The 13,646-nt window shown below is 36.7% G+C and overlaps 1 protein-coding gene across 7 annotated transcripts in view; it reads left to right on the top strand.

The window, feature by feature from the left end:
• Window positions 1-8,494: 8,494 nt before the first annotated feature.
• Gopc (golgi associated PDZ and coiled-coil motif containing) overlaps window positions 8,495-13,646 on the top strand; it is a 38,323-nt gene continuing 33,171 nt past the window's right edge. For 2 of the 7 annotated variants that reach the window (XR_007344195.1, XM_048794546.1), the window contains exon 1: window positions 8,546-9,120. Coding sequence is in view for 6 of the 7 variants with exons in the window: in XM_048794546.1 (XP_048650503.1) it covers window positions 8,833-9,120 (288 nt within the window). In the remaining variant the exon portion in view is untranslated. Of the gene's footprint in view, window positions 9,121-13,646 lie in introns of all 7 variants that reach the window. The other 5 variants (XM_048794342.1, XM_048794394.1, XM_048794489.1 and 2 more) reach the window with 5 other exon arrangements.

The following is a 13,646-nucleotide window of genomic DNA, read 5'->3' as shown; positions in this document are numbered from 1 at the left end:
GAAAAAAATTCTCAAATTGTCCGGGTTAAAATGTTAGCAACCATTACAAAGAGGAAGGGGCTTAAACATTGATAAGCTGCCTTAATATTTGTAGGTGAGCAAAACCCTGTGTTATTTATGGCTTGGAAGGCTAATCTGCAAACACCTCTATTATCTGTAGTTTCCTTGTTTTGTTAAATGTGACACTAGGGGATTAGTGGGAGAAGACAAAGAGCTGTTTTATAGTGGGCCATAAAACCTTTGAATTTTCTGTGACCCTATATTAAAACCATTTTTGTAGGAGTGAAACTGGCAGGTGTTTTCTTCTCACATTAACTAGGAAGGGAAAATAGGCAGGTTTTACATTTGTTATTGTTGTTTCAGTAACATTTTATTGCTAGACAAATCAGTGGGGTACGGTGGAGAACTATTTAGGGTCACAGATAATTTATTTCATTCATCTATCATTTACGCCAACCAAACATGATATTTTAGAAATACCTTTGTCATTCAAAAATATTGTTGACCATGTTAAGAACAAAACATCAGAATAGTTCTACTAGCTTTATTTGTAATAATGGTAGAATGGGTCTCTAGTTTCTTCAAAGTAATTTGTCAGTCCTGAAACCTCAGCTTATTGCAGAGGGGAAAGTTCACTTGGTTGGGCACTTCTTTGTTGTGGCTTTTTGTCTTGCTCCCAGTATACCTGCTGAGACTTTTGGAAAGCATTTTAATAGTTGCTTTAAAAAAATTGTTTTAAAAAAAAGCATTTTAAGCAAAAGATTATGTAGAGAACCCCTTAAACAAAAGAACTAAATGTCTTCCTGTTAATGAGCCTCAGCTGGTTGCTCCAAAGAAACAAAGTGCTTTTTAGCATTGAAAAACTTCTTTAGTCTTCTATTCAACCACTGCTACAATTGTCATTTAAAGCCAAAGTTTCTTTGATGTGATAATCAATTCATTTCATTTCTAAAGTAAAGTTTTATGTGTTTTTTCCCAAAAAACTTGTCTACTTCCTCTTTCTGATGCTTTTTCCATTAACTATCAGAGAAATGGAGTGGTAATGATATTTCTTTTCTGTCAATAGTCTGACTTTTTACAATCTTGTTTTAAATTACTCTTTATTTCATAATTCTTTTAATTTTTAGAATTTTCAAGTATCAAATAATGCTTAATAAAAGAAAATTTGGAAAAAAATGGCAAGGAAGAAAAAATAATACCTTTAGTCTTGTCCAAAGGCAAACATTCTATTTGTATTTCTTTTCTATGCCCAGTCTCTGAATATGTTTTTGTGTGTTGCTAAAAAGGCAAATTCACAAGTTACATGAAATAAAGTGGCTGTAAAATCTTATCCTCTCATCTGCTGTCAATGACAACAAGTTTTTGTTATGTAGTATAGCAGTGAGTTCTATTTTCTATTCTTTGTTGGTGACAATTGGATTCTCTTTGAGCCTTATACTGTATAATTAGTTCTTATTTTTATGGTAATTCTGTTAGCTTTATTATAATTTTGGCATTATTTCTAATATTAAACTATGAATAGCTTTATCTAATCAGGTTGTGGACACTCATTTATAATATTTTTCATGTTATTTCATAGTCTTCATAAACTTGAATGTCTAAATAGTTCTCCATCAAGACAATTGTCCAGGGGCTGGGATTGTGGCTCAGTGGTAGAGCGCTTGCCTAGCCTGTGTGAGGCACTGGGTTCTATTCTCAGCACCGCACATAAATAAATAAAAGAAAGTTCATTGACAACTAAAATTTAAAAAAATTTTTTAAAGACTATTTTAATTTTTAATTTAATTTTTAACTGTTAGATTTTTAGGTTGTTTCCCAATTTTGCTATTGAAAATGTAAATAACATTGATCAAACAAATTTTGGGAATTCTCTGATGGATAAAAGAACTGTTTGCTTCCCAGATTGCACTTCTTTATTTAGGTTGAGAATTCAGCCTTTTTTTTTTTTTTCAGGAAGAAGGAAAAGTTTTATTGATACTATAAACTGCAGAGAAAATATAATATAGACGTGCAGCCTGAGTTCTTTTAGGACTTGCATGTTTTGTTGTATCTGCTCTAAAGTTGACAGGCTCCTTTGCCTGTTTACTGTACTAGGAAGTAAGCTATAGAAGCCGCCACTATTGCTCAGCTTCTAGCTTACTTTCTGCTGATTTTTGGAGTTTTACATGCTGATTAAGGGCCAAGGGTATAAAGTTCAGGCTTCTAGCTCTTGAGCTCAAAAGCATAAGGCATGCAATTCTTTCCTCTAAGAGTTTTAACAAAACCTAATCTGATCCATTTTTATTTGGTTCCTTTGGGTAAGAAGGCAAATAAAAGAACATGGATGTCTTTCTCAAGCATGGAAATTCAGTGAATCAACCAGCAACTCTGTTCAAAATTAGCCCAGAATCTAAGTTTAATCTTTCAATACAAGAAAGATAGCAATTTCAAGCAGTATGATTTGAATTTGCATTTGAACTGGATTCTCAGTTCAGATTCTTAAACCAAGGTTTTCTTGGACTTTATTCTCCCACTTTCCCTAGAAACAGTTTTGATTGTCATAAAAACGTAAGTGAAGGGGAGTCACTCTGTTGTTCTCTAGGGGTGCTGAAACACCCTTAAATGCATAGGATAGCCCCCCTAACAAATATTTTTGAAATAGTGCCATTGTTAAGAAACTGAGATGAGCACAATGCATATACCTCTACGAAATAGATATTGACTTTTCCTTGTTTATTAAAAGCAAAAGAAGGCAAGAAATAATTGACCTAAAACTTGAAGCTACCTAATATCTCATGTGTAGTAGTATTTTGGGAGCTATTAGTGAAAGTATATTATACTAGAATTTTTAAAAATCTGCAGAAATCTCAATTTTTTAAGGAATATTCCTGTTGTTCTTACAAGGAAGATTTAACCTTTTTTTTCTGGATGTTGATGAATTTTTATTAGTTTCATAGAATGTTAGCACTGACAGGAACCTTAGAGATCATCTAAATCAATACCTTTTTTCCTACTGTCAATAGGAAATTTGATTCCAGGAAGGAAAGTGACTAATTCAAATTCTTCCTGACCTGAGACTAGAATCACCAGCTCATGATTCTGACAATAAAACGGATCAGTGAAAAGCTAAACAGAAGGCTTTAAAAAATTAAATCCTCCCTCAGATAAAAGAAAAAATAGTGAATAAAGTACAGATGATTCTTCTTAAAGGTATTTGCTTATTCTGGAGCATGTTGCATGGAAAGTGTAAGTTTAAAGTAAAATAGAAAAATAAATGCTTCTACTACTTAAACCCACTAAGCTTCATTTCTATCTCTTATCAAACACAGATAAAAACAAGGGAAATAATTTCCATTTTACAGAAAGGAAAAGATGAAATGGTCCAAGGCTTGTCAAATCCATGGGCAAAAAGAAGAAACTATAGTTGTATCCATTTGGCTTATTGGTTGCAATAAAAACAAATTTTGGTCAATTAAGCAGAAAAGGAAATACTGGGAGAAAACTGTGTAGTACATGGGATTGTGGGAAAGTCTGGGAACCAGATTTGGGAATGGGCAAGAATAAAAGGAAGTCTACATAGCTGAATCACAAGCAAAATTGCACCTCAGTCAAGTGAGGATACCATTGCTACTGCTAGGACAGAATATTGGTCACCCAGTCTCTACCATAACCAGAAATTGAAAACCCTCATTAGTAGAACTGATTAAATTGGATGTCTCTATCTCCACTTTCCTCTCTACTCCCTATCAAGGATAATTCTCCTGATCCCTACTTCATTAACTCCATGTTAAAACTTCAGGTAGATGATTCTAGTTAGCTGAGCCTTGGTCCAGCTGTCACAGAGCTGGAAAAGGGATTTACATTTCCTGTTCATTATGGAAGGGCTCTATCTCCTACCAAGGAGATAAACAAGGTAGGAAATTCCCTACTCAGAGGAAGGGAGTTCAAATATAGACAGTCCCCATATGTAGTGACAAATTTTCATTAGAGAAGTCTTTTTGCCTTCATTCACTCTGCTCGCCAAGGCCACAAAAACCAAACAAATTTTTAGTAAGTTACAATCAACTAGAGACAAAACAAATATATTTCCAACAACTGTTGTGGCGTGACTTTTTGTGTAACTGTTTCACTATAATTTTTCTAACTTGCTAATTTAGAAGACTATACAAATTCTAACCAGATAATTTATTCTTATATTTTTTTATAAAAGTGCAAAGAAAAGATAATTAATGTTGAGAGGGCTTAGAATGAACCTATTTGGGAGGTCCTTGTAGGACTAATCTATAAAAACCATAATTGACAAAGGCTAGTGGGGGTGTATGTGTTTGATCTGTAAAGTCTGACAATCTGAGAAATAAACAATGACTTGGCAGTAGGTGAAAGAAGAAGAATCAATAAGTAGTAAACTTTAATATCGTTGTTGATAAAAGGTGTTTCTCAATAATGCTGAATCAAATCTGGAGCTGTGGGAAAGGATAAATGTGAATGTAGATCAAGCAACAGTGGAAAAGCAGTTAGAGTCTATCTTTAATCTTGTAAAGTAATACAACTGTAGTAACAGGGATTAAAATAGTTTTGTTTTTAGGTTTGATTATGAAATAGTCAAAAATGTAGTATCTGTTTTAACTATGAAATAGGTAAAATAATTTTTGATATCTAAATTATATTTGACTTGTTAGTCAAATAAGCCAGATCATTGTTAAAGTAAGCCTTCTTTTTTTGGTTGAGAAAAATATTCCTTGAATTTTAGAAATTGATGAGTATTTTATAGATATCCCTAACCCCCAAGACAATATCAAAGTCTACATTGCTATGTTCTCTAGCATGTATCTAAAGTATGTCTTAAAAAGTGACTGTAGAATTTCCTACATATATTGCTGGAAAATCTCATTACTGAAGTTATTCCACAGTTATAACATTCCTGCCACATTCCAGATCCTGTGTTAGCACTTAAGGTTCCAAGATAAGCAAGATATAGGTAAGTAAGGGGCTTGCAGTCTATGGGGCTCCAAAAGAATATGATAATTGCTACAGCAGATATTTGCAAAAAACTAAATAGTGATGTAGTCCATAGCTTCACATGAGAAGTAAGAAGGTATCTAAGCTACTCTTAAATCATTCCACGAAAATTCTCAAGTTTTATAAACCAGGGAACAAACAATTATCCCATTATATTAAAAATAACAAGGAGAATGAGGATAATAAATCACTTTAGAACACTCAAATTTACTTCTTTAGCATGATTATTTCAAATTGTTTGCAAACATAAATAATAAATTTAATAAATATAAATAATACATATAAGCATAATATTCCAAGATTGTCCCACATTGTTCAAGTAAAGTGGCAGTGGATTTTCTTGACTATAGTCATTCATCATACATCTTTTTATAACCACCAATAACACTTAATAACTGCTTTTCCTTTTTCTTTTAGAGTTACTGGAAATTAATTGAAACAAGTGAAGCTTAGCATAGTACCTGGAACATAGAAGAGGTGAATAAATAGATAGTCTCCCTCTCCTGTCCAAGGTGGGTATATGTTGTTTATGGTGTCTTTGAAGTTAATGGTGCTCTACAAGTATCTTTATATCTCAACAACTAATGACCAACACCCATCAAAGAAACTGTTAGTATCTTCTCTATTTCCCCATTTTCCTCAGTCTCCCACCCTATTTGTTCCTTTTAAAAATTTTTCCTGGTGCCAGGGATTGAACTCAAAGGTGCTTAACCACTGAGCCACATCCCAGCCCTTTTTATTTTTTATTTTTGAGACAGGGTCTCACTAGGTTGCTTACAGTCTCACTAAATTGCTAAGGCTGGCTTTGAACCTGCAATCCTTCTGCCTCAGCCTCCTGAGTGGTGGCATTAGCCACCATGCCAGGTCCTATTTGTTCTTAATGGCAAAACTGTGTAGGGATAAGATTGTCATATTTTAGTTATATTAGATTGTTTTAAATCACAAAAGCATAATGTATGAAACAGTTTTTGGAAGTTTATGCCACTCCAACTGCAAATATAAGTGTCAAGATTTTTTTTAATCTGTTGGAAATCAAATTACACAAGTACAGAGATTAAGTACAATTCCAAGTTTCTAAGGTGAAGACAATAAATGTAGATAGAGTACACTGACAACAGATGGCAGCACTTGAATACCAAGCCCTCTTTTCCATTTCTCTGTTCTGCTGTGACTTGCAGAATTGCAAGACCACAATTTCTGTGGGCAAAAAATCATATTAAAGCATCTCATGAACATTTGAAATGGTCAAGTAGTAACAAGATGGCAAGCACAGAAGAATACAGCAGCTGCTATGCATAAAGGATAATGACAAGAAATTATTTTGAAACATAGAGGGTGTGACTTGTGAGATTGTAACAGAAGTGGAGTTGGGTTCTGCAATTCTGAAAATAGGGGTATGCCTCAACCATCAGAGCACTGGACACATAAATACTTAAAGTGAAGCTCAGCTGCACCCACACAATATAGTTGGAAGTTGAATGATATATATATTTAAAGATTATATTCAAGTGTGGGCTATGTAAACTACAGAGAGTCATGAGTAATAGAAAATGGGTATCCAATTACTCTTTATTAATATTTCTTATATGTTATTAGATTTGTATATAGCTTATAACTGGGAAGAACTTTTTTGAAAAAATCTTTGGAACTCACTTGCTAATTTATTATACTGGAAACTCATGCAAGAAGAAATGGATTCCCTCAGTTCTCTGTATCCCATGGTTAACAGCAAAGATTTTAGAGTAAAAATTTCCTAGACTGAACTTTCTAGCTGTGTGACCTTACCAAGATACTTAAGCTCTCTGTGATTCATCTATTAAAAAAGTGATGATATCCACCTGACAGGATTTTGTGAGGATCAAAGTAAAGCATTTAGGACAATGCCTAACACATATTACATACCCAATAATTGAAAGTTGTTATTACTAAGGTTCCCTTTAATTTCCCTCCCTTTCCCACAAATTTTTAACTTTTTACTTCAAGTTCCTGAAAATGCATTGCTAAGTGTAGAGAAAGTGGGGAGTCTGGTACCTCTAGCAATGATTCTTGCAAACACTGCAGACGAAAATAAAGCTAATTTTGGAAGAAAACGGGGTGAGATGTAAAATTTAATTTTATATTGTTCCTAGTGTATTAAGACCTGTGTGAAGCTCAAGGAAAGGATCTTATGGTTAGTTTTGCTAAACTAAGTTTGCTGAAGCCAAAGAAGTTTATTGCTTGATGCTAACCAGCAGCTGAAGTAATCAAAGTGCAAACTGAAGCTATGATTTCTTGTTTCTCTTTGGTGCTGCGTTGGCGACGGGCACACAGTACAAGCTTTGGTTGATGATTAATTATAGAAGGGTCTGTCCCAAGAACAGATCACAGAAGATTCTGTACTCAGTCCCTAAATACTCCCCTAGGCAATGCAGGAAACACAATTTCTACCAGCCTACTCTAATCAGACTGGTTTCTCCTTCCCTTTCCAACACTTTGTACTCTTGGACTGTAAGAGGGTTGAGAGAGAGAGTAGGTGGAATGCAAAGAGCAGTTGCTCCATGCTCCTAAATACATGCAAAATTTAAAGTTGTTGTGAGAGCCACCCTCACTAGCCTGAGCTCAGTTTGAGTAAAGGTCATGTTTCATTAGTTTTTGTGTCCTTAATGCCTCAACTGGGGTCTGTATTCAATATATTTATGAATATATGAATCTTCATATTTTTTCCGTATTTTATTGGTGCATTATAAACATAATGGTGGATTTTGTTGTTACATAGTCTTGCACGCACAAAATATAATAATTTGGCCAATATCATTTCCAAGTGTTTCCTCTTTGTCCACATACATTTGTTTTTCTGAAATGTCAGTAATGGGAACAGTGTACCTAGTTTAAAAAATAATTACGCCATGTAAAGTAGTTGCTTTAGAAATGTGTAACCGATGGTGTAATAAGATTAATACCATCTGCCAAGCAACGAAGCTGAACATTTTACCTTTGTGTTGAATGAAATAAATTTTGGAAACTAGGATTACAGGTTAAATAATACAATTTAGGTGTGGAAACTACTACGTGATGGGGTGTAAAACTTCAACCCAGGCCTTTATGACTCTTTAATCAGCAAAACCTGGTGAGCCAGCTTCAACCGGCAGCTTTAGGAAGTCCCTAACTGGAATGTAGAGCGCGGCTTGCAGAGAAGAGCCTGGATATCCACCCACTCCACCCTAAACAGGAACTGGAATGGAAAAGGTAAAACGTGGCTCTCAGCGCATGCTCACACCGCCCTTCTCTGTTCCCCCTTTTCTGCCCCTGGACGCCACTGCAGCAACTTTCCCGGGAGGCTTTGGAACCGCTCCCGCCCACTGTGAAGTCAAACTGTCGAAAGCCATTCGTTTCTGCGACGTGGACACGGTTCTCTCCTTCGGGTCTTTCCAACTTGGAAGCAGACACCATGCGCCTCCGTTTCTGTGGGAATCGAGCGAGGGCTTGCCAGTTGTCAATATGGCCGCTGACAGACTGGTCCCGGGCCGAATCCTGTCATAGGCCAAGGTCGCTTCTCGGCCCCGCCCACTTCGTCCCTCCGGTCTCCGCCCGCCAGGCTCTTCTCTACGCATGCGCAGCGGGGGCGGGCCGGGAGGTGGGACGGCCCGAGTCTTCCGTGTGAGGCAGCAGCTGCCCTGTCCTCGCTGCTCCTGCCACCGTGGGACTGCATTGCCGGCGTTAGCGGCGCGAAAGGAAAGGAGGGACTGACGGAGCGTGTGTTCGCGCGCTGGGGTCCCGGTAGTCCCAGCAGTTCCCCTCGCGTGGTGTGTGGCTGGCGAGGGTCAGCAGCAGTCTGGGGAGGCCTTAGACGGCGCCATGTCGGCGGGCGGCCCATGCCCGGCAGGAGCCGGAGGGGGCCCAGGGGGCGCCTCCTGCGCTGTTGGGGTCTCTCCCGGCGGGGTGTCCATGTTCCGGTGGCTGGAGGTGCTGGAGAAGGAGTTCGACAAGGCCTTTGTGGATGTGGATCTGCTTCTGGGAGAGATCGATCCTGACCAAGCAGACATCACTTATGAGGGGCGACAGAAGATGACCAGCTTGAGCTCCTGCTTTGCGCAGCTTTGCCACAAAGCCCAGACTGTGTCCCAAATCAATCACAAGCTAGAGGTGAGTCCTGGGGGCTGGCAGCGATGGCATTCAATCCCAGGCTACTGGGGGGCGTTAGATCCCATTTAACGCACCAGTGAAACGACCCTAGAAAACTGCCCACTGGGGCACTTGGGCATCGAATGTGATGGGAGAGTGAGTGTATATGTGTGAAGGAAAGAGTGAGGTGAGGTTGGGGGAGAAAACGATGTGACCGACGTGTGGGTGTCGCGGAGTCCTGTCATCCACCTTCTTAAGTATCTCTCCCAGGAGAGAACGATTAGACTCCCTTTTGGTGTTACCTTAAGGAACCTATCAGATTCTCTGTCTTGATACCTTAGCCCACCTTTTGACATTTGAGTTTTGCAGATTTGCTTTTACAAATTGATAAACCAGATTGGTGTATTTTTAGACAAGCAGAACTTTGATCATTTTCATTTTTAACTATCGCAGATCAACGTGTGTGATTGCACACAGAGACATGCATGAACTATTTAGGGGGACCTGATCAAAACTTTTAGGAAAATTCAATGGAATATATATTGAATAGTGTCGTTGTCTTTCTTGGTTGACGTCCACAGTTGGTTCTTAAATGACAAGCAGATATCTACAGAGATCCTTGTAATTATTCAAATAACTTTTAACATTGAGGCTTATGTGTTCATACTGTATTTCCTGAAGTCTGGCTTTATATTTGAGAGTATTTAAAGAATGATAATTTGCTTTAGTCTCTGGGTGTGAATGTGGGTGGAGAATTGGTGATTACAAAACAGACAACAAAAAATCCTACCACATTGTGCAGAAAATTAAATCAGGGCATTATTACAATATTTAGTAATCATGATTAATTAACATTATTACATAAAGAGCGCTTTTCAACTAGGCAATTTAAATAAGAGAATTTTTCCGTTTTAACGCACATAAAAATGGGATAATCAGTGTTGTGCAAAGCTCTTTGAGCATTGGCTTTCTTAAGAAAAATTATCATTTCTACTAGTTGTAATTAATTGAGAATGTCCATTGTATCCAAATTAATATGTATGTCAGATACACATTCTCTCCTGGCATAGTGGTCAGTGTTCTTCTTTAGTATCTGTGAAAAATGTATAATTAACCACTGATTAGCATAGATTTACATAGCCCTGATTTTGTGGCCTTTTCCACTGAGAGGACTGTTTATTTCTTCCATCATTTTGGAAAAGATTGGAACTAAAGTGCTGATATGAAGGCAGTCACTTATTGTGGATAAATTAATATGTCTCTTGTAGTGATAAATTAGTGATAAATTCTAGAAGGTAGTCATTTTATCAGATATTGAATTGCATTTGATGATTTCTAAAACTAATACTTTAGCTTTAAAGAACAAAGATCAAGAGTAGTTTTTTTTTTTTTTAACCACATGAGAACTTTCATGTTATTTACAGATTTGAGTATTTATTGGGGTAAATAGTTTTTTAAAAAAGAAACAAAGTCTAATTTATTTTTTAAGTAAATTAAGGGAAATAAACTCATGTTTTTGATGTCAGCTATAAAATCTAATTTTGAAGAAAGTCTCATTCTATGAGTAGGAGGTAGTATCCCCTTTTTAAAAAATCTTTAAATATTTAGTTGAGTATTCAGAGTTATAATAAATTAGGCATGTTCTTTTTTCAGAAATTATAATTGCATGTTCTAGCTTAGGTGGTAGCAGCATTTCTCAAAATAAGAAATGCTAGCATATCACAATGTGAGCATGGTTTTTTTAATGGGCATAAAGCCCTGGTAGATCTTAGAAAATGGTGAGGAGACATATAGATTTAATTATTTTTTTGTTTGTGTGTATTTTCAGTTATAGCTGATTCATCTGTCTTTGGTGTTAACCTCTACATATATAGCATCTTACACAATTTTCATGGAATCACTTGTATATTGCTGTGGAAAGGCTCATTGTCAGTAATTCGTTTCAAAATAGACCTGTGGATATACTATCTGCAGAATTTTGAGAGTTGCTCCATAAACTTATTAATTTTCAGAGGTCTTGAAATCTTAAAAGAATAAAGATTACTTTCTTACTTAATTTCTTATTAAGCAGTTGAATTAGTTTTATTGTTATAATTACATGGATATTAAGATATTTTAGGCCAGTACTATAGGTAGTGCCATTTCAGATTACTGTCTTTGAAAATTCCCACCTGCTTGAGAATTCTTTCTGTTGTGAGCCACTTGGTGATGGCTGAGCTGGAGTCACAGGCCCTGATTTTGGTGGTGGTGGTGGTAGTATTAGTAGTAATAGTAGTGATAGTAGTAGTAGCAGCAGTAGAACCACAAGTTCTGTGTTTTTAGAGATTAATATTTTAAACCTTGTTGTCATAATAAAATAGTTTTATATTACCAAACAGATTCCTCCAGGGTGTGGATAACATATAACATTTAAATTGGTCTTGTATGTCCTCCTCAATTACCACTTCTTCTTACCCAAGACTTATGTGTTTAGGTAACACTACACTTAATTTGGTAGTTAGAAAAACACTTTTGCTAGGCACAGGGGCCCTTAAGTTACATTTGTAAATTAAATACGAATTACCTCCATATGACTGTTTCTGCCATAAATAATTTGGGGGAGGAAACATCAATAAAGGGAAGGGGAAGGCAGAGAATACCAGAGGAGTGCCATTTCAGATTCTTATCTATCTTTGAAACTTCCCACCTGCTTGAGAATTCTTTCTGTTGTGAGCCACTTGGTGATGGATGAGCTGGAGTCATCGGCCCTGATTGGGGTGGTGGTGGTGGTGGTGGGAGTAGTAGTAGTAGTAATAGTAGTAGCAGTGGCAGCAGTCGTAGAAGGTTTGTTGGAATAGAACAAAGGCTTGAACCAGTACTGTAAAAAAACTCACCTCTGCTGTGAAATACAATTTTCTGCTTGTTCACTCCTTTAAAATAATAGCCAAACAACAGCCTTCTTATTGCCTCTTCCTTTCCCTATGTAATTGCTTAATTAGAATCATTTTTAAGTGATTAACTTTAAACAATAGAGAATCTTTTAACTTTGGTCAAGAGCCACACAGATAATGAACTGGTGATATGCTTGTCCTTGTACTCTTTTAAATCTGTCCATTATTAGAATAGGCTATTTTGCAACTTTGAAGTTGAAGTTTAATGTTGATCCAGTATATATTAATTCAACCTAGTTACATGCCACGTGTTTATTGGGCACTTGGGATAAAATAGAAAACAAAAAGAGATATAATCATTGCTGTTGTGAAGCTTGGATTCTATTGGGGGAATTTGTTGGAGAAATAATACCATAAATGAGAAATTGCAGCTTTCATAAGAATAATGAAAGATACATGGAATAAATGAGAACTGATTCTGGAGAGTCAAGAAAGGCTCCCTGAGGAAGCTACCATTAAGCTAAGACATAAAAAATGAGTAGGAATTAATTAGACTTGGAGAAGTAGGAATATCATTCCATATTGGAGTAGAGGGGCTACAAAGTGGAAAGCAGTAGAATGAACAAGAGCATAGTGCACTTAAAGATCAGAAAGAGACTCGATAGGTGTTAGGCAAAAGAAGTGAGAGATGAGATAGTTTTAACATGGAAGTACAGACCAAATCTTAAGTGGTTTTACAGGCTATGCAGTACATTGATACTTTCATAGCAATGGAAAGTGTTTTAAACCAGATGGTAACCAGATGGTCACCAGATGGTCATTCCGGCTATGGTATGGAGAAAGTTTGGAAGAATAAAAATAAATGCAGAAAATCATTTAGGAGGTTCTTATCATTATCCATGTGACAGTGTGGTGTAAGAAGTGGCAAGGGAGGAAAGTGTTCAGAACCAGAGTGACTTGAGAGGTAAAAAAACAACAGTCCATCTTGAGATGGATTGAAATGGAGGGATGAGAGAATGCAGGGTGACTCCATCATGACAGTCTTGCAGCTGATTGCCAGGTAGATGGATATGAGATATTATTGGCAATAATGATATTGCTAACTCTTATTGGTCAATGCCTATGGGCCAGATTTGGTCCTGAATTTTTTACGTGTATTGATTCATCTAATTCTCATAACAGTCCCATGAGACAGGTTTTTAGTATAGTTATTCCCATCTTATGGGATTAAGTAAGGGTCCTGAGGCTACAGAGCCTGGGAAATGAATTTCTGTTTAAAGACACATTTATTACTGGTGGGGGACAAGGAAGGTGGATAGAAAGTAGGCAGAAAATGAGTGTGTCTGCATAGAAAACTTAGAAGGGAGAATGTGGTGTTCAAGGGAGGGGTATCTCATTTAGGTTATAAATGAAAATTAATTTTGAACATGTTTCTAAGAAGCATCAAGTTGAGAGAAAAACTGATTATAGAAAAAAGGGTAATATTAGTAAGATTCTGTGTGAAGAGGAGATAGAAAGTACAAGTAAAAAGAATAGTCTTGGGGCTGGGGATGTGGCTCAAGCAGTAGCGCGCTCGCCTGGCATGTGTGCGGCCCGGGTTCGATCCTCAGCACCACATACAAACAAAGATGTTGTGTCCGCCGAGAACTAAAATAAATAAATATTTAAAAAAAAAAA

The sequence above is a fragment of the Marmota marmota genome, unplaced genomic scaffold (genome assembly GCF_001458135.2).
Source record: "Marmota marmota marmota unplaced genomic scaffold, marMar, whole genome shotgun sequence".
NCBI lineage: Eukaryota > Metazoa > Chordata > Mammalia > Rodentia > Sciuridae > Marmota > Marmota marmota.
The sequence above is the reverse complement of the archived record's forward strand: the minus strand, read 5'-3'. Positions and strand labels throughout refer to the sequence as shown.